This window comes from Polistes dominula, unplaced genomic scaffold, assembly GCF_049000335.1.
Source record: "Polistes dominula isolate Pdom_NZ unplaced genomic scaffold, Pdom_raw_medaka contig_19, whole genome shotgun sequence".
Taxonomy (NCBI): domain Eukaryota; kingdom Metazoa; phylum Arthropoda; class Insecta; order Hymenoptera; family Vespidae; genus Polistes; species Polistes dominula.
The window spans coordinates 3585110-3608338 of NW_028301058.1; the positions used below are offsets into that span (position 1 = coordinate 3585110).

Genomic DNA, 23229 nt, shown 5'->3' on the forward strand with positions numbered 1-23229 from the left:
TTCTTTTCAAACATCGTTGTAAGAAATACATTATAAGTCAATATTATTAATTTCTAAAAATGTATTTAATTTTAAATATTCGTTTAATATTTACTGTGAAAGCTCCGCTTCTTCTAGCTCCTCTTTATTAAGTAAAAGGTGTGAACAACCATCAGACCATCAAACCAACTACAATTCCTCATCGAAGTTGCATCGACTGAGCCTTACGCTGAGATGATTTGAAGATATATTACAGATATGATCATGTAAATGGGTATCTGAAATTTTTCTGATACTCGAATCTTATGTAGAAACTATAGTACAGTTTTGCTTGTGAGAAACATGGATAGTCTAGTGGTCAGTCGAATAATTAACTTATATTTTTAAATGTGTGGATTGAGTTAATATGTGTCTACGTTTCGTAATATGCAGTCGCACACAAAAACACACGTTTACAACGCTTAGTAGCTAGGAGTGGGGACTACGAAGCACTGCACAAAGAGGAAACCGAGAATAGGAAATACTTTATAACTACAGTAGCCCCCCGACTTTCGCACATAATTGGTTCCTGAAAACGTGTGCGAATGTTGAATGTTCAAAAGTAGTGGGATGTAAAAAAATATGCACCAAAAACTGTGTTTTAAAGTATTTATCTAAATTAGCAAAACACACAACACGTTGACGCACACCCTAATGCAAAACTGAAACTGTTTTGTTCTCTTTATTCGAACAACATTGTCATCTGATGGCTAGTCTGATGTCCCCTGAGAAGGGACATTCGAACGCAGAGGATTAAACAGTTTAATCTTTAAAAATGTGCAAAATAGCGAATTTTGCAAAAGTAGAATGCACGAAAGTCGAGAGCCACCTGTATATTCTGTCTCATTCTTTCGCAGTCTTAATCCTATAGATGTATACATGTTTTTTTCTTGTTCTCTTTTCAGTGACGTAGCATTTCGTCATTTCCATAACATTCGGGTATTTCAGCCCCTAACATTCTGATATTTTTGCGCGTTACATCGCTTGCTTGCGTTTCATCCGTTTCCAAATCATCCCGATTCTGAAGAAATTTTCACTTTTAAAAACTAAAAAGAAAACTAGAAAATCATCGTTCACGTAATTTCTAAATGTATGCACAAGGCAAAAGCGAAAACTGCTTTGCACATTTTATTCGGAGTAAAATTGTTGACAGGAATCTTAATAGACAAGAACATCTAACAAAAACGATAACCCGACTTTGAAATATTTTAACTAAGCGAATACGCAAATCCATCAAGAACTCCTCCTTCTTCCCCCTCCCCTTCCCTCTCCATAACCCACTACTTTTATTCTTCATCGTCATAAGATTGAACTTTGTTCTTCTACCGAGAAATTCACGTAGCTAAAGCTTTTCTGCTTTTGACCGCAACGTTTTCCAGACGTTCTGACTACACACACACACACACACACACACACACACACACATATATATATATATATATATATATATATATATATATATATATAGACCCACACCATTCGTTTAAAAGGAAATTCAAAGGTACGCAAAGAAAATATTTCCTGAAATAAAACCTCAAAGGATAACCATAAATTTCTTTCTACTTTTTTTTTTCTTTTCTACCCTATCACCTTAAACCTTCTTCTGGAAGGTAAATTTTTCATTTCGACGATAAGCAGAAAAAAGAAGAAGAAAAAAAATATTGGTTTCTATGTAATTCGACAAATGTATTTCTCTCTTTGATTAGTAAAATTCTCGAAGATAAATCTAAATCATATTTTAACATAAACATTAACAAACATTTTTTAATCATTAAAATTATCTCGAAATTATCTCGAAATGTAATTGCCATTAATCGAATGATAATTACCGAACGAAAAGTAATAATACAAAAAAAATAAGTAACGTCAAAAGAAGTTTCCTTGCAACGAGACAAAAAAAGGGCTCGTTAAAAAAAAATAAAAAAAGAAAGAAATTGACAAGTTAGATTGTACGATAAAAATATATTATACATTTGTTGTATCGGGGTAAAAGAAGGGAGATATACATGGGCCGATCGATCGTCGATTAGGTTGATCTAAGATGAGGAGAATAAAAGGGAAAAGGATGAATAGTGGAAAAAGAGGAGGGTTTTAGAATGGGGGAAAAACTTGGCTAACAACGCGGCAGATAGGTAATTTCTCTAATTATTGCACGTAACAAACTTCATGTAATTAAATTATATATACAGTAAGTTAACACAACAATAACAACAACAACCAACATATACATGAAAACGGTGAAGTGAAGGAGATGGGAGAGGTAAGGAAGGTAAGGAGGAAAATGGGGAGGAGGGTGGTGAAAGGAGGAACAGCAATTTATTTCAAAATGATATCCCATTTTCTTCTTTTTCTTCAACCATCAATTCTGTGTACTTTTTTTACGGCCCTGAATTTATAAACCATAGAAACGATACATCGTCTCAACTGGAATTAAAATGTGAGCTTCTGTAAAAGCTACCCGGTTAAAAGCTTTCTCTCTCTCTCTCTCTCTTCCTTTCAATCTCCGATAAAAATAAACTTTACGAAAAGCAACCAGGAGTAGGAACGCTAAGTGTTGTATTTCTCAGCTTTAAAATTTCTCAATTTAAAACTTTTGCGAATGTGAAAATAACTATTCAACTAAGAATTACAATCGTTTATTTAACTTACTATAATATCAGTATCAACTTCAACAGAGTTGAGTTCATCCATTTCCATTAGGTTTTACGTTATCTTTTTTCTTCTGTGGTTTGTTTTTAATTTATAATTATAATATAGATGTAATACTTATCGATTAGAATTAACAATAAATTTACTAACACTGAATTTTTATATATAAAGATATACAGATATTCAAATGACCGATTTAAAAAATATACAATGAAATTTGTTGCCAATTGAATAACGAATAAAATATTGTCTTCTCTTTGCAAAACGAATAATTTGTATATTTTATTCTATTTTTATCGCATTGTTTTTTGTACAAATTACAGGACGCGCATAAGTGGTTAGGTTTAACGTTAAAGAACTTTTTTTTTACCGCACGTGTTTGTACATTATAATAAATTATCTTATCTGACGAAAATGTATTTGCAATAAATATGTAAATGAAATTGCAAGATAAGACAGTGATATAACAGAAATGTAAAAATCTAACGTATCGACAGTTAGGTTTGTTTTAAAATTTCTATCTCTTTATCGAAACAAATTTTCTTCTCGATCGCTAGGGAAATGTGACTGCGATTGAACCTGTCACTGATTTATGACACCACCATTACCACCCTTCAACGAGTCGTTTGAAAACTTTTATTAAACGATAATATTTTTCCGTAATCTCGTTAGATGATCGTATGCATTTTTCATCTAAATGATTTTTAGAAATAACACGTTTCATTTATTCATAAAAGTTTAATTTCATTAGCTCCTAGCTGATAATAAATTAAATTACGTTTTAATTATTATAATTTAATTAATATTAAATTAATATTACAATTAATATGATTAAATATATTAAATATTATTATCTAATATATTTAAAAATAATTGTATAATAAATGTATTTAAATAATATATTTAAAAATAATTATAATTGAATTAATATTAAATAACGAATAATAAATATCATTAACCAGAAATTGAATTAAATCGTTCGATAAAATTATTTCGTAATATTAATTTCTTCTCAATCATTTAGACAATCTTGATGATTTAGGATACGATCGATTAGAACAAGGAATTGATATTTGAAAAAGAGAAAGAGAGAGAGAGAGGGTGATAAAAATATAAAAACAATGTCGACAGTAATACCAACGTTATATAACGGTCACATATTCTGTTCATCAACAAGCATTCCACAGACTACTATCAAGAATTCTGTACACACTACAAAAGGGGGGAAACCTCTTATGATAAATATTCAAAGAAAGAAACGAATATAAAAAGAAAGAGAGAGAGAGAGAAGTACAATAAGTTAGTGACGTCACGTTCTAAGAAAAATATTTTCTATTAAAAATGTATTGAAGAAAGAAAAATTGGTGACACAAGATCTCATTAAAATGTACATTCATAAATAGAAAATGTTGGTAGTATCGTTAATGAAACCTTAATCGTTTGTGAAAACTTAATGACTATAGCAATAAATATGTTGTAGATAATGTTATATAGTTTTAGAATAGTAACATCTTCATCTTTTTTAGGATTATTATAAATTATGTGGATCCGCCCACGTTGGATAGGAACGAAACGGGGTTGGCTTATCTTCAGTCGTCCCAAATTCAAAACCTGAAAAACCGGTGCTAAAAAGAAGATTGGGAGGGAAGGGAAGGGTAGAGGGCCAAGACGAGTCGTTCCCAAGTTTGATTTTCACGAATCGTGTGTTAAACTTTATATTCGATATATAAAAAGAAACAAATTATTATTTTATTGAACTTGTATTAAATTTATAATTTATATTGAATATAAATTACGATAAAATTAATTTGTCCAATAACCGGTAATTATTATTATTATTATTATTATTATTATTATTATTATTATTATTATTATTATTATTATTATTATTATTATTATGAAAAATATTTGATCAATATTTTTAGTAATACACAAATTAAATCTAAAAAAAATTTTAATTTTATAAAATAATAATTTTTATTTTATAAAATAAAATTTAATATAAACTTTAATTTTATAAAAATTAAATTTAAAAGAAAATATAGAATAAGGAGAAGTATATTGGGGGACGAGGGGGGAAATAAATGGGAAATAATATTCGTGATTTTTCTAAGAGGTTGTCGTTGAAAACAGAACGAACTATTATAGATAACTCGATTGAAAGGATGGAAAATCGGTATGAAAAATGAAAAAAAGTCAAAGTAGTGGAAGGGGCCATGTTGAACGTACCGAGAGACGAAGACCATTTCCAGCATGGCTGGTAGCCCTCTCGAGCGGTTGGTGGGCGGACGGGTGGTTTCCCATTTCTCTTCTTCGAGCACACTGATGTTTTCACAACGCGCAGTAGTAGCGTGTAAAAGCGTCGAGTATCGAAACAATAACTAACCGGGAAACTAAAGAGAAGAATAAGACTAGGGTTTCACCTTATTCTTCCTACCAAAGTATCCAAAGCAAATTATAAAATAATTCGATAGCAAAAAAACACCCTAAGTCTTGTCTTATCACAAATCTTTCTTCCAAATCACTGATGAATTCATTTTCTTCACAAATACAAAAATCCAATACAGATATAAGTATCCCAAAATATTAATAGTCTTCTTAATCGAACACAAATTTTTTTGTTGGAGTCACTTGATGAAAATAGTTGGTTGCACTAATTGATTCATTAAACGAAACCCCCTTTGACACAAACACAAATACACACAAACATAAACACACTGATCTCGTATTTATCCAAATGTAGAAAAAAGGGGACGGAGAACGTGTAAAAAATGAAAACTCAATTGGAGAACATTGGTATCGCGAACGTGGAATAACACAACAACAAACGACAAATTTTCGTGTAGAATAAAAAAATTCAAGGAATCTTGTTCGTTAATTTATTCGTTCGTTCGATTTCTTAATGTAACGTGAAAGAACCGTTTAGGTTTGTTGACGGGTCGACCGTACGCGACTAATCGTCACGAAACGGCCGACGATTTCCATTGCGAAACTTCGTAAGGTCTAACGAGAACTATAGTAACAACACCAATCTTGAGTATCATCGTTCCTTTCGTTCGTCCGTTCTTTCGTTTGAACTGCACAACGAGTTGGCCACCTTCTATTCTATGTCTTTTCTATTTCTTTTCTATCTCTCTTCTTAGTTTTCTCACCGTTCGCCCAACTCCTCTAACGATGAGTCCGTCTCTTCTTCACTGCGTTGTGTGTTAATACAAGCAACACAACGTCAACACCAATACTAACTACTATGACGACGACATAACCAACACGATCCCACTACTACCCCACTACCACCCTCGCAACTTCCTCCTCCTCTTACTCCTACTACTTCTCTTCCAGTTCGACCTCTCTTCCCTCTCCCCCGTTCGATCGATGACGAAGGTCGACGATCAAGATGACGTTTCTACGTAGACATCACCACACCAACACTAACACCACTACCATCGTTGTCTCTGACATCAATGAGAAACTTTTTACACGTTTACTTTTAAAGAACACAGAAGATTATATATGAACGTGTGTGATGTATATATGTAAGAGAGAGAAAGATAGACAGAGATTCAAGAGTTAGGCTCGTCACAGAAAAAGCATTTGCTCGCTTCGGACAATATGGCGGCGAGTTTTACGTTTCGTTTCGTTTCGTTTCTCAAAGCCGGCCGGTAAAAAGGTAAACTTGAACCATACGTTTCAAGAAGAAGAAGAAGAAGATTTATACTATTATATATTACTATTATTATTATTATTAGTATACTTCTTATCTTTTTATATAATATCTTTTTTATATATCTTTCTTCTTTGCTTAACTCCTGTTTTCTTTCCTTTCACGAGTTTAAGAATACTACAATTCTACTGGTTACCCTTCCAATCTGACGTCACCCCTTTTCTGAAGATTCTACTAAAAGAGTAGGGTCAAACTATCTTTTCTTCTCTTCTTTCCTTTCTTTTCTTTTTTTTTGTTGGTTTGCTCGTTCTGTCAGTTGGTAGAATTCCTTTGATGGTACAGGTAGCTTGCTCTTTTCAATGATGATTAGGATAATGATTATAATACTGATCAGGTAAACATCAAAATGTATTTTTAAACTCTGACGTTAAACCCATCCAAAAATTTAATCTTTTTTTTTCTTCTTTATTTTTTATTCCTTTCGTTCTTCGGTCAATTATTTTCGAATGATGACCAAATTCATTTGAATTATCTTCTCGGTTATATTTAACAATCACTCATATAGTTTTTGTTAACGACTTAACAATCATTCGATCGTTATAACAATCAAATATTTGTTTTCATGTGTTTTACCTTCTCGTTTCTTTTCTTATAAATAAAAAGAATTATAAGAAGAACTTATATAAATATATATAATTTTTTGATGATTCAAATTTCTTATACTTCTCTTGTTGATTATTTAGAATTCAATAAAATTCTTGTCAATTGGATAGTGTTGATTACAAAAAGAAAAAGTCAACACACATAAATACACACATCGAAGTAAAAGAAAGAATCGATCGGTAACATTTAATGACGATCACGTTTATTCGTTAACGAGTGGTACAGTCTCGCAATTTCTTTTAACTCTCATTGACTTTTGAATGAGTATAACACGTTAAAGCTGTGCCCACTGGCGTTTAATTCGATTGACCTCGTAGTTCGTTTAGTACGCACGTTAATTAATGTTCACCACCCCGATGACTAAAAGGAAAAAAAAGAGAGAGAAAAAAAATACCAAAGAAGAGAGGAAGAGAAAAATGTAATGGTGGGGGTTGTGAGAAGAAATAAAAGTAGTCTGACGATCGGAACACTTTTTAATTTAAATTCTTCTTACTTATCGTTATAGTTTCTCATCTTTCCTTTTTTAATTTGTCATTAATGCAATTATCTCGATATACCTTAATCGATATTACACAATGCACAAATTGTATTCGATTAAATTTTCATTGAGATAATAAAATGTTATCTTCTTGATATCCTCGTAAATGTAATTTAAATTGTATTTTCAATTTATTAGATTTTAAAAATTTGATGATACTGAAGACAACGACTATGACAATGACGATGAAGATGATGTTGATGATGGGATCGGTGAATTACGGTTACTATAGTTCCCACGTTTTTCCGTTAGAACTACCACGGTCACGCTCCGATACTTTGCTCGACCCCACCGGAACTCGGAAATACTCTTGATCTATCTTTTATTTTTTTTTTTAAATACTCTCTTTTTTCTCTCTCTTTCTCTCTATCTGTCTCGTTTTCGTATTATTATTTATATTATTCAAAACGAAGAAAATACAAATAATTATTCACAGTTATTTATTGGACAATAAATAACATCCACCAAATACGATTTATTCCAGTGATATCCAACAAAAGGTTTGGAATTCCAAAAATGAGAAAAAGAAGAATTGACTGAGGTGCGCAGAGAAACGGTCGGGTCGTTTATAGCGCCACCTGGTGAACTTTCTGCTTATCTCGTAGCTTCAGGTAATTTTGATGCCACCACGATACTTTCGAAGAAAAACGATTTCTCTTTCACTTTATCTTCTTCAAATCCAACAAATGTTAATCCATCAAAATGTTACAACATTTTTATTATCTTCCTCCAATTGGATTAGGTTATCTTTTTTATTTCGTCGTGTTTAGAACTATAAGAAATTGAACACAATTTTGTATTTGAAATAGAAAATCGTCATCAATTGTACAAATACGTGTGAATAACACTTCTACGAATGCGTGTAACACGTTCGAAAATCAAAATCAAAGTAATCGTCACTTTCACCAAGAAAATATTTCAACGATAATAGAAATAATAATCGTTTAGTGTGTTGTGTATAAGAAGATACCGGCGAGTATATAATACTGTATATACACATACACACGTACATTAACACACAGGTCAAGAAAACGTCCAAGAAGAGGAGAGACTCTGATAAAGTCGAGAAACCCGTGCGAGAGAAACCCCCCCTGATGAAACACCGGACGCGAATGCCAAGACTCGAACGGGTCCTGTTCCTTCTACCCTACCCTGTCCTATCCCTCGCCCCTCTACCTTTTCCTTCAGGGACGAGACAGACTTCGTTTGGGCCCTATTCCTTTCACATACCTTAACAGCTAACTTTAATACCGATACTATGATCTATTACCAAAACCAATTCATTTTCATTACTAAAACCAATAAAAGATGGAGCAGGGTTTTAAAGTGTGACGAATTTTATTGAATGACACTTTACAGTTAACATAATCACTATAACCTAAATATTTATATGTATATATATTTGATTGTAATTTGCATCATTATTAATGTAATATTAATATAATATATTAATTAATTTTTATTATTAATTATTAATTAATCATATTAATTAAAAACAATTATAATAATAATATTTTTAAATTATCTATGTAAGTTTTTATATTATTAGTTTGTTTAATTATAAAGTGAGTTAAAGTATTGAAAAATAATTTTTTTAAATTTTAATATCACGGTTATTCAATCATATTGACAAAAATATAATCTTTGAAAAATGGCGCATATATACACATGCAATATTAACGTTTGGTTAATACATTGTTCAATATTTTATTCGCAAGTAAGTTCATTGCACCTGGTGTTCACTTGTTTCTTAGTACAATTGAAGTTTCACGAAGATGCGCAAGTTAAGACATTATTTTATCTATCCGATCATTTTGATGATAAGATAAATTAGTTCGTCTATTTGAATTTGTCTAGAAAGGGTTTTTGATAAACTAAAATCGATAATGCCAATTTATTTGAATCGATAAATTTAGTTTGAACAATTCCGGAAATCTTGCACGGAGTATCCCTGAAAAAGGGCATAAACCTCTTAGCAGTGTTTCCTTTTCGAACTTAAGCAAAACCCCATTAATAGGGAAAAAAGAGAGAGAAAAAGAAAAACAAATGAAAAAAAGTGCAGTAAGGCCTTTGACTAAAGGCCTCAACGGGAAGAAACCAGGTTCGTATTACTACTTTTCAAGGGCCCTGAACATTCTCAGTCGTTACACTCCAGTCAGGAATAAACCGGTTTTTTCACTCGATCGGTCATAGCAAGGACGAACTCTGTTCTCCTCTACCAACCAAACACCATTACTGGGTTTTTAGTTGAATGATATCTTCGATGTTTTTGTAATTAAACGAACGTTTTTCATCGTTCGATTTGAAATATCGAGTTTAAATAAACGAATAATAATTGATACTTTAGAGAGAGAAAAATCGTGACACGTGTTTTATGTAATACTACGGGGTTTTGGTGACCGTGGTTTACGGTGGTGTTCTTTCCTAGTGATGGGGGGATAGCAGCTGCCATGGCAAATGGTCGTACATCTGCTAAGAGACGCGACCAAGAATGAAAGAGAAAGAAAGAGAATATTTTGAAGTAGGCGCCTTACTTTTGAATAAGACTTTCGCGAAAGAGAGAAAAAGAAAGAGAGAAAGAGTGAGAAACGATCTTTTATCGATTTCCAACAACTTCGTTGCAACTGAAAAAAAAAACTATGCTTTCCTTGGATTTGATTTTTCATAATGAAAAAAAAAAAAAACAAATTAAAATAAACGAAAAACCCTTTGATCATCAATATTAATATTTGACTCAATATTATATCCACACTTCTTTGTTCGTTGTAAGTTGTTACAAATACAAAAGGTAAAAAAAAAAAGAATAAAAATAAAAAAATACGATAAGGATTATAATTAGGTGTATCGGTAAGTTCTGTCTGTTTTGACAAACACCGATTCAATTTTTTGTCTTTAAGGATATGACATTTTTTTTAAATGCAATGTACAAATTGTCATCACGATGTGGTAAAAAGTTATAAATAATAATTATTATTTTATAATAATATAATATAAAATAAATATCAATATAATATATATAATATATAATAATATAATTTTTATAATATATATAATAATATTATATTATAATAATTATAATAATATAATAATTATATTATAAAATAAATATTAATGAATTAAAGAGATAGGTAAATTTATTATTTTTGTTTTATTTTAAAAACAGACAGAACTTACCAGTAGCTAAATAGTAAGGTAGATATTAGATCTTATATATTTTATCTTATTGTATATATAAGATGAATAGTTAAAATTTAATTGCATGTAACGTAAAAAGTTTGTCAAAGTCGATTTGTGTATTTTATATTATAAAACTTCGAATAAAAAATGTACCACCCTTGTGTTTCTCATTTAAAAAGCGTATTTAACGAAGAAAGTTTTAACGAAGAAGGGACTATAGGGAAGAAGAAGAAGAAGAAGAAGAAGAAGAAGAAGAAGAAGAAAAAGTACTAGAAAGAAGAGGAATAAAGGAGAGGGAGGATGAAACAAGAAGTTGATAGGAAAAAAATTCTAATATGCAATAATTCTTTTCTAATTAAAATTCGTGTTACAAGGATGCGAAGAAATGTTTCGTTGCGAGGAATGAAAGAAAGAAAGAAAGAAAAAAAAAAGAAAAAAATGTAGAACGAGGTATACACTTTGTTGCGAGATGAAAAGTAATAGGAATTTTTTCTTCTTTTTTTCATTCTCTAAGCGAAAAGACTTTTAAACGTCGTGACGGTATTTTCTCTTCCCCTCCTCCCTGTGCTAAAGGAACAAATATAGAAAGGTTGCTGGGAAAAAAAAATACTAGAAATGAATGTTTTCCCTATTCCGAATTACACCGAACGGTACGAGACCTTACCATTTTTTTTGTGTACCTTTTCTCTTATTAATGATCCCACCCCCACCCCCACACATCCCCCTCTCCATTTCATTTAATGGTGTAACAAGCATTTTCGCGATACGTTCGTTAGAAAAAAAAACACATTATAAAAAAGGAATTAAACACGAGAAGAAAATAAAAATAGAAGTAAAAACATTGTACAAAAATTTACGGGAAATTAATATTTCATTTTATTCGAAATATTGTGTTATATTTTTAAACCACGAATATTCCAATTAATCTAATATAATTATTTGAATTGTTTATTATCCTTACTAAAGTATTAAACTCGTATTCGCAATCAGTTTCGCGTGAGTCATTTATATATAAACACTTTCGAATTCACCTTGACTCGATTCGATCTAATTGCATAATTGCATTACTACGAAGAAGCCCGTTAGATTAGAAATGTTTATACGACCTACGCAATAAATACAATCAAACCTTTCCTAAATCATATTTATCCCCAATCAGGTGACTCGATCATGAACAATCCAATTTTACATAAATTCATTCTTAAACAAAACTGTGAAAAAAAATGTTATCGTATTTCGTTCGATTATTTCAATGATTGAAAAACCACAACTCGACCATTTAAAATGATTGGAAAAAAAGAAAAAGAAGAAACCCCCTTGCTGCTGTTATGGTTGTCTCCTTGCACGAGATTAGATAAGCAAAAAACATTTTAAATGTCCATTCAAGTTAGGTACCCTCGTAAACTCGAACTTGCTTCTTCGATCTTCGATCTTGATGTACACGTAGGAAAAAGTTCCTTTCAAGTGAATGGTTGTTGGTTGTGCTGCTGCTGCTGGCTACAACACAACATTATGGCGTTTCACGTAGTAGTTTCTTTCTCAGACAGCTGCCCTCGCATGATTTACTTTTCGTGACACGCAGGCACGTCGCGAAGGACGAACAGAAAACGAAATCTCAACATCTGGTCTTTACCGACGACTTCCTGTAACTCAACAGGAGTTCAAATACGATCATCCTAATCCAATACAAAAATCATATTTGATGAACGTGAGTTCACCAATAACGATCCTATTTAATCCAACTTAATTAATTGATTATTTAAACATCCTGTGATAAATGTTACGTTACTAGGATAGAGCAAAATAAACTAAAAAATAATTAAGTAACTTAATTGCGACATTTATATTCATTGTAATAATTATTATATATAATTAATGATTAATTATAAAACAAAATTTTCTCTCCAATGACTTATCTTTTAATTAATAATACATAAATTAAATGTATATATATTTGATTTATTAAATAATTTGTTATTGAGTAATTCGTGATTAAAAATAATAATTAATGAAAACACTTTGAAGTATAAAATCATTTGAAATTTAAAGTTAATTATGACGTTTATTTATTTAGGTCATTATTAGGAATAATTAATTATCTGTTTTAAAGTATTATTATTATTATTGTATACTAATCGATTGGTACGTTGTCAAAAAAAATCTTTTAAACTTTTACATTAGACGAAAAGATAAGGATATCTGTGGATCGCGTGTTTGGTTTGTTCGCACTATAGATCATCGGACAAGTATTAATGTTATTTATCGGCTTTCCATCGTATCCATAAGGTACTACTAACTTCGCCATAAAATTCTACATAAGGAGAGAGTACCCATAATTATGTGACAAGTCTTATCTTAACGCATAAATAACAACAAAATTTCATTACTAAAAAACAATTTTTTTCTTCTTTTTTTTCTTCTTTATTTTTCTTCTTTTTTTCATTATCTGACCCTCCCTTTTTTATCAATGATTCACGATAGATCATTGATTAAAAAAATGATCAATGAAAGTTACGAAGTTAAATGGTTCGATCATTCATAGTATCATTAATAATAATTAACATAATTAATTTAATGTAATCAAATTTATTGAATTATTATCGAAGTGTAATGTAATTTTCTTTCAAAGTATTTTATTGTTTAATTAAACCTTACCGGTCGTAAGTCACGTGTGATTATGATATAATAATATATAATATTTATTATTAATAATTAAATAATTAATAATTTCATATATCTTTTTAGTATTCCTTTAACAACAACAAAATAAATAATTTCTAAAATAAATGATAAGTTATATAATATTTATTATTAATAATTAAATATTTAATAACTAAATAATTAATAATTTCATATATATATTTGTAGTTTAATAATTAAATAATTAATAATTTCATATATATATATATATTTGTAGTACACCTTCAAACAAAAATAAATAATTTCTAATAAATAATAAATTATTCTTAGTATACTGGATAATTTCGTTTGTTTGTGTGTTAAACAATATTTAATCTAAGCCATTTATAATAACTTTAGTGAGAATCGTCAATATAAAAATCTGTTGACCGATAAAGATTAATAATACATAACTGTAAATATATAATTCGATTTATTAAATGTGATTTGTTATTAATAAAAATAATAATTAATGTTAATAATAATTTGAAATCTAAAATCAATTGAAGGGTTTGATATTAATCGTACATTTATTTTTATCGACAAATCGATCATAGTGATTTTTTATTCTACTCGATACTTCGTATTCGACCTTGATCCTTATTTCAGTACAGTCCACAAATAATATCATTGGTTGTAAAGTCTTGGGGCGCGAGTTTTCGTCTCGTTCAAAGACCGGCTGCTGTTGCTGCTGCTGCTTGCTGACTATTTCGGTCGACCTTCTTTCTTTCAATTTGTTCTTTTATTACTACTACATACTTGTGCGTATATTACCACATACATGCGTACACAAATATATACTTTTAACTATATATAAACCATTATACATATATACATATCAACTATACAAGGTGTCCTAAAGAATATTTCAACGATTCAATGCTTGCATTTTTTTGCACAAAATTTCATATTAAAATGTGTATATGTGTGCAAGTGTGCAGGAGTGTGTGTGTGTATGTATTAATAAGCTTGATTTATAAAATTATTCATGCTAAAAATTTGTATTATAATTAATTGATTTATACGAATTTTTAAAAATAAATCCGTACGATTTTATATGACATTTATTTATTTATTTATAAAAAAACAAAATGAAAGTATTTATCGACTAATTTTAATTTAATTTCACAAATAATATTAAGATGTTTTAATTAATCATTCTGTCATTTTTTTTATTTTGGTTTTATATATATTTTAATTTGTTAAAGAATTAAAGGATCTTAAATCAATTATCGCAGACTTACGACACCATAAATCAGATATTTATAGGAAAATGTTAATTATTTTATATTTTTTTCTCTCTTTGGAAAAAATTGAAACCCTTATTCAAAGGTTTTATTATGTATTTCTGAAACACTCAGTATATGTAAAAAGAACTAGCAATGCGGGCGAGTAGTATGCACGTGAGAGTGCCGTTTTCCCGATGGAAAAAGACGCGTGCGCTTGCACAGGTGTCGGAAGAAACATATATATATATATATACATATATGTATATATGTATGTATGTATGTATATATATGCATGTATGTATTTATATGTATATATATATTCTGCAGGAAGAAACGTTTGCTTGCGTCAATGCTTATATTAACCTGATCTACGTCTTTTTAATAATAACTTTATGATGTCACTATATACGAAAAAAAATTTTAAAAAAAAAACAAACAAAAAAAACGATGAGGAAAATAAAAAATAAAATCTAATGGTAGAGACAAATAATAATCTCTATCTTTTTTTTTATTATAATGTCACCCAAATATAATTTTGTATAATAATATAATAAGTATATATAATATATAAGGAAGTATTTAGTTAGTGTATATACTTATATATTTTTATATTTTTAATATTTAAAACTTTGCTTATAAAATATAATAATAATAATATATATAGAATTTAATATATTATATATAAAACTTTGCTCTCTCTCTTTTATAAAGTATAATAATAGTATATATACATATACATATATATATTTATAGTATTATAAAGTAAGTATAACTGGTATCTGTGTTATCCAAAATCAATTTGGAATAGTTGGCACAACTCGAAATACTCGTCCAGCAGTAGTTCAAGATTCGAGTAATTCCAGTGTAATACCGTTACATGCCACGACAATAATGTAGACTGTAATAACCGGTTTTCAAGAACATAACATACACACACTCTCTCTCTCTTTTGCTATCTCTGTCTTTATTTCACTTGCAAAATCAGGTTATATATATATATATATATATATATATATATATTATACATCAAGTTTAACCTAACAAAATTTGATTTACTTTTTCTTTTTCTTCTCCTTTTTTGTTTGTATTTTAATTTCTTTTTTTCACTTTTTCCATTGTATCGAAACGGTCACACTCTCTCGTTCCCATAGCATACCTTAATAACAATAATTCTATTAAATATTCATAAGAAAAGAATGTCTTAAATCATCTTAATTATATTTTCTATATTATTTTTTTATTCAAGAAGGGAAAAAAATATATATATTATATTCAAGTTAAAAAAAAAGAAAAAAAAGAAAATGAAAATAGCACGTTGATACTATGAAGGATTAGAATCATCGAGCTTATAACCACGCGCGTTTATGGTTTTATATAACATTCTCGAACAATTATTCCCATAATAATGATTAATCTCGTTGTTGACCGATTAACCCTTATCTGTCGTAAGTCACGTGGGAAGTGACTAACAAATAAAAATATGTTATTAATAATGAAATAATTAATAATTTCATATATTAGGTGAATCAGAAAGTAATCTCACTTTCTAACCTTAAATTCAAATGAATGCATTTTTTTTCAAATAAGTATTTATGTTTAATCAATAATGTAATCACCTCTCGTTATCAACAACCTTTTTATATCTAGTATGCAAAATTTTTAATACCAAATTGATAAAAATCAATTGGTTTTTGATGAAAATATAAAAAATTGGATATTCGTAGAAACGACATTACTTTCCCGTTCCTCTAATATATTTGTAGTACTCCAACAAAAAGAGAAAATAAATCATTTCTAATAAATAATAAATTATTCTTATAATATTGAATTAATTAAATTAAATATTGTTTTGCTGTGTATCGAAACCATTTACAACTTACAATTAGTGAGAATCATTGATATAAAAACCTGACGACCGATAAGGGTTAATAAAAAAAAATATAGAGAAGAATAATCGAATTATTGATAATTGATACAAAATTTTGTTATGTAAAAAAACGTCTAAAGTGTATTTTTTAAAAATTTCAAACATATGAAAGAAAAAAAGAAACAATAACTAAAAAAGATAAAAAAAGGTCTTTCCCTATACTTGCCAACGGATTCGTCGTCTCGATTTTATTTGCACGTGCATTCACAGACACGCCATATGGCGATAGATAAAACCACATGCCAACGTATTCCCATGAGTACCAAGGTAGAGCAGGTACTTTCGAACACTATAACATCATGCGTGTTTTATACTTTCCATATTACTTGTTATTCAATTTCGATATGTTTCATTAAGGGGCACCATTAGTATGAAATTTTGAAAAAATCGATTTGTTTGTTTTACATATTTCAATAGTTTATACCTTTAAAAATAATATATAAAAATTTCAAGTACATATCTCAAATAATTTTTGAGTTACAACCATCTGATATATTTCTTAATTTAAAACGTTTAAATCAGTAACTGAAACGTTTTTCTCGAAACTACATTTTTTCAAATTTGCTACAGTTATAACTCGAAGACAAATCATCCGATCGATTTGATTTTTGTTACAGCTTCTTTTATATATGTTTCTTCATACCATAATTCTCCAGTTTTCCGATCAAATAAAAAATGCAATTTTGGTAGACCAAAAATCATCAAATTCTCACGCGAAATTTGAAACTTTCTTTTAAAACTCCGCCATTTTGTTACATTTCAATTCTTTTTTTCGACTGAGGGTCATGGTACGGGCAATTTTTTCTGGTTTAATAAACTTTTTGGTTTTTTTCATTTCATGCACTGTGAAGGTCGCTATAACTGCAGCAGTGAGGAGGACTTTTTTGGGGGGGCCTTGGGAGATTACAAATAACTCGCTTAATCTTCAATTTTTTGGTCCAAAAATTTTATCATATATTCATTACACATTCACGAATATCTTCTTAAAAAATTAAAATATTCCATGCAATAGTTTTCTTTAAAAAAATTCCCAAATATCACCTTTTCAGTGGTGCTCCTTAATTACCGAATATTTCAATTTTTTTTTCTTTTTTGGTCTACTCTCTTGAAATTGTTTTTTTTTTCTTTTATTCTTCCTAAATAAATCAAATATTTATACCTTTCTTTCTATTTGTAAGATAAAATAATATCTAAGAATATACGGAATGTTGGAGTAAAAAGTATGACGAGAATAGTACTCGTCAATTAACATGTATACACGTTATGTAAAAAAAGATAAGAATGATCGATAAGCTAATTTAACGATTCAACCGAGCGTGAATTTGGTATGCATAACTCGTAAATACTTTCCATGCTTATGGTTTTCTGTTACGCGATTAGTATTGAATGTTTCTTAATCGTACGAGACAATGATAACCGATAAGCTGGAAAAAACCGATCGAATTGATTTGTACTTTGACAATTTTTAAAGAATTTTGAATACGTTTTAAATTTGATAAACGTTTCTTTCATTTTAATTTCATTTCATTTAGTTCTATTTACCGTTTACACATACAAATATGTTTTTTACATCACTGATTAATTCAAAAAAAAAACAAAAAAAAATATTAAAAACCATAAAACAAAACTTACACATATCTAATAAAAATTAATAGTAAAAAAAAAACCAACAACTATATAATAAAAAATAATTTATCAAGCGAAAAAAAATAAATTCTCGTATAGTTAAATAAAAAAAAAAAATAAACTACCCACATAATTATACGATTTATTAATATAAACACACACGTACAATGTATTTTATTATTTAACATTGTTATTTTGTATCCTAGATAATAAAAGCTACATAATAATATAATACTCTCTCATAAAATATAATTAAAATATCCTCGCGACAAAACTTTCAGGTATCAAAAAGTAAAAAATAGATAAAACCAACAAAACAGAAACGCAAAACTAATTTATCTAGTATTTTTTTTTCCTCTTTTTTATTCTTTTCTTTTTCTTTCTACCTGTATAAAAAACACAGCAGAGAGAAAAAAGAACAAAAAAAACAAAGGTTAAAGGTACCAACCATTGATGAAAAATATTATACGTTATCGTTATGTGAAAATTATTAAGGGAATGTACCTAATCCCCTTATGCACTCCTCTCTTTGTTCTTCACATATACACCTACTCTCTCTCTCTCTCTCTTTCTCTCACTATGGTTTTGTCCGAGGTTTTCGCACAATAAAGTGTGCCTTATAACAATAGAATCGCGTATGGAGCATTGTCCGCAGACGGGAATCGCATATACGCGTTGCCATAATCGGTGCTATGGAATCGGGTTATGGCAATTAACGAAGCATGTCGACGACGCTTCTTCGTTGTCGTTGTCGTCATAGTCGTCATCCTTGTCGTATTCGAGAGATCGTTAAATACTGATTTATAATACAACAGAGTTATTCTCCAATGAGAGGTGGTGAGGGTGGGAGATTTGTGTGGTATTGTGCTTGACCGAATTTGTAAGTTTGCCATCACTGTAATGTGAATTAAAAATGCATTTTACGACCTTCAGGATTTCAATTGGTTTATGGAAGAAGCACGTTGAAGATAGAGGTATTTTTTGAATATTTATTATTAATTTATATTAATGTTCATAATAAAATATTAGATTATTAAGTATATATTAGTTTTTTCTTTTTTAATAAAATAGTGATTTAGATATTGAAGATATATGTATTTTTAATATTTATTATTAATTAAAAAATTAATATTCATAATAAAATATTAAATTATTAAATACTTTTTATTTTTTTTTTATTTTTAATAAAAGAATGAGAGAAATTTTTCATTTACGTTATACTTAAATTGTGATAGGGGTTGATAAAATAAATATTTATTAGAAGAGATACAACTTGACCGAGTTTATAAGTTTGTGATCACTGTAATATCAATTGAAAATGATTTTACTACCTTTGTGATTTAAATTTGTTTATGGAAGTATGTTTTTTAGATAGTTATTTTTCTATGCTTAAATATTTATTTATTTTTTTTTTTTAATAAAAGAGTAGCAGAAATTTTTTCATCGTTTCATCTTAAACTTAAATTATCATGGATTGATGAAATAAATATTTGTTACGAAAGATACAACACTTATAGTATGTTCATATGTGTACACACTTATAGTGTGTTCATGTATCTAAAAAAAAATTCGATTAAAAAAATAACACAGAAATTGTGTTCGAAAATTTGGAACATTAGCGCTCGCTGAAAGATAAAATGACAAATGTCAAACAAATTATAAATGTAATACTTATTTATCAAATTGAAAATGTCAATGAGACATCGTTGGAGAATAGAAAAAAAAAAACATTTGAAATATCGTCCACATAGATCTAACAATACTAAGGAAAATGTAGGTTAGTGGATCGAATAGAAATTAAAAATTCATAGGTTCTTATCATTAAGCTCTCTTTGACGAGATCGTAACGACACAATTATCTATTCATTGATGTGTTTCTACCTGAAATGAAAAAAAGAAGAAAAAGAAGAAGAAAATAAAATAAAATAAAATATAATTCAATATAATATAATATAACAAACAGTGACATCGTTGAATATCAAAAAACTTTTCCTTTGGCGTATATAATTTTTGTAAAACAAATTTCCTCGAATAAATATCCAAAATTTATTGTCAAAAAATAAGTAGATGAATTAATTATCGTTCTAACTATCCGATAAAACAAAAATTTGTTTTATTATTAAAGGTTATTTATTTAGAATGTTAACGTTAAGTAGTAAACAGTTTCACGCTGAAATTTTAAACAGAATTGAAGTATTGTTAAAAAATAATAACTATCCAACCAGTTTCATTCACACGATATTTAACAAATTCTAACTAGAAAAAAATCGTTCGAGAGATTTGAACATTCACCAAAATAAAAAGTTTATCAAATTTCCATTTATCAACCCATTATCAGCTAAATTAGACAAATGTTCTAAAAATACCAATATAAAACTAGTATTTTATAATTTAGGGAAGGTTTATTCCATCTATACAAAATTAAAAGACAAAGTTGATAAATTAGATCAATCGAACTTGGTGTATAAAATACCCTGTGAATGTGAAAAATATTATATAGAACAAACAAAACAAAAATTAAAAGAAACACAATCAACACAAAAATGACTGTAAACCTAAGAACACAATTAAAACTAATACCACTGCGTTAGTTGAACATCGTTTTAGAACAGGACATAATTTTAAATTTGACATAGCAACTATTTTAGATGTTGAAAACAATTGGTTTAAAAGAAATATAAGCGAAATGTTCCATATTGTCAATAAAAACACGGTTAATTTCAAAACTGACACAAATAACATAAGCAGTATTCATAATGAAATTTTAAAATTCAACTACCACTGAACAATATGACTTAATAATAATAGATAATACTACAGTAGTAAAATACCTAGACTATTAGACACTAGTCTAGATTGATTACTGTATAATTACATGTTTAATTGAATTTTATGACATTACAAACGAATGTTTTAATTAATCACGATTTATTAGTGCTAGGTCTATAGTTTGTGTGATATAAAAAAATATATATATAAAAATATTATTATATATTAAGTGTTTCGAAGAACTATATATTTTTGAGGTTATGTAATTCTTGTATTTTATAGTTGCTGAAGAAATCCTAATAAAAGGACGAAACGTTCAACAAGATCAAAACAAATATGTTCTGATTTTTTACCTGTCCAACTTCCCCATGATACAAAGTTTTTATATATTTTATTTTGTGAACGTGAAAAACAACTAATTGATTTATTATATCAAATTTATATATCAAATTTTTCTGATAATCCAAATAAAACTCACCGATAAAATTTACAATGCGAATTTCACCGAATTTGATGCCAGGATCTTCTGAAACAGAAAACAAGAAAAAATAAGAAATCACCAAGATAAAAATAAAGTTTCAATTTTGAATAAGAAAAAAAAACCAAACAAAATTTTTATTTAAATGAAACCATTCCTACTATCAAATATTTTAAGTTTATACGTGTGTGTATGTGTATGTATGTGTGTTGAAAAGTAGGTCGAATTTAAAAAAAAAAATAAAATAAAAAATATTACAACAAACATTAAAAAGACTGAAAGAATGACATATTTCAATGAGAATCTAATCTTTGATCGGTGCCTAACACAACTCCAAATATAACTTCATGCACCAGTCCCATTTTTCTTTCTATTCTACTACCTGCGAATTCATCACCCCTTGCAATCCACCACTGTGAAAAACGACCCCTTCCTAGCATCCCTCCTCACTCAACATGCTCTCACGATCTATACCAAATGCCTAACGTTTGCACATACTTCATGATACTTAATAGTAATTGTTCACGACAAATGTTTTACTCTTAGAAAATATGTAATGGTATATTCTTGTTCGTTATTTAAAAAAAATAAGATAAGCTTGTTCACAAATGTGGAATCAAATGTGAATATTCCATTAAGGTGACCTCGAAGTTCGGTAATGTGTAAACATGATTGATAATTCGTAGAAAATGAACTCATCACTTTGGTATTAATTTTATTTTTCTTAAAAATAATTAAATAAATTTATCACTCGTGATTAAATTGATTGATATTCGTACAATAACGCAAAACTCGATTTATTCGTTCAATCTTTTAATTTTTAATTTTTAATTTTTAAATAAGTCTCGTTTAATTAGGCGAATTTTACGTAAATTTTGACTTAAAAAAAAGTATTCATTAATAATAAAAAAAAAAGTAGTGGTTGATACAACAACAACGTTAATAATAATCAAATTCAAGAAGACGATGTCTCAACGATGTTCGATTCGTTACAAAAGAATCCTTGAACCGTTCCTCGGACGAACTATGCACCCTATAAAAATGCGTATGGCACTTTATATCAAGCGAGACGGTTCCCACGACACCCCATGCAACACCACGATCCTATGGGAACGCTGAAGAGGGGTGAACCACGGTGACGAGTAAAGCCAAAGACTATGTGTGCGTCACATAGTCGTTTTATCGTTCATTTCATTGCATATTTATATTCGTGTACATGTGTATGCATATATATATAGATGTGTGTGTACGTGTGTAAGCATATTCTCTCTCTAGCTAGAGTAATCCTAACAACGATGCATACTATTACTAACACTTCTCAATATCCCACTTGATATTATACGTTTTACCACCATACGAATTGTACCATTTAATTTGTCATTAAATGTACACCCATAACAACAGTCTTAACCTTATTATATATACCTGTTTATTTATATATAACAATATATTTTAAACTTTATTACGAATTATGAAAAAAATTTGTTTTTGGATAGTTTAAACAAAATTCGAATTTATATTATTTATTTCATGTTATATTATATACATTATATGTATAATGTACACCCGTAACAACAGTGTTAACCTTATTACACTTGTTAGTGTCTGTGTATTTATATAAAAACAATATATTTAAAATTTTATTATGAATTATATAAAAAGTATGTTCTCATATAATTTAAAAAAAATTCAGATCTGTATTTATTTATTTTATATTATATTAATTGTTTAGAAATTCATATTTATTTAATATATATTATATTATTAATTAATATAAATTTATATTTCTATTTATAATTATTAACCCTTTGAGTG

General features: G+C 28.6%; 1 protein-coding gene and 1 long non-coding RNA gene across 5 annotated transcripts in view; one reads left to right on the forward strand and one right to left on the reverse strand.

Moving 5' to 3' along the window:
• The window catches only part of LOC149031497 (uncharacterized), a 205353-nt gene that overhangs the window by 82435 nt on the left and 99689 nt on the right, over positions 1 to 23229 (forward strand). The gene's annotated exons all lie outside the window — the stretch shown is intronic.
• numb (NUMB endocytic adaptor protein) overlaps positions 1 to 23229 on the reverse strand; it is a 90840-nt gene that overhangs the window by 27758 nt on the left and 39853 nt on the right. The window contains exon 2 of one of the 4 annotated variants that reach the window (XM_089175906.1): positions 21415 to 21459. Coding sequence is in view for 2 of the 4 variants with exons in the window: in XM_015333561.2 (XP_015189047.2) it covers positions 4897 to 4971 (75 nt within the window). In the remaining 2 variants the exon portion in view is untranslated. Of the gene's footprint in view, positions 1 to 4896; positions 5854 to 21414; positions 21463 to 23229 lie in introns of those variants that run through there. The other 3 variants (XM_015333562.2, XM_015333561.2, XM_015333560.2) reach the window with 3 other exon arrangements.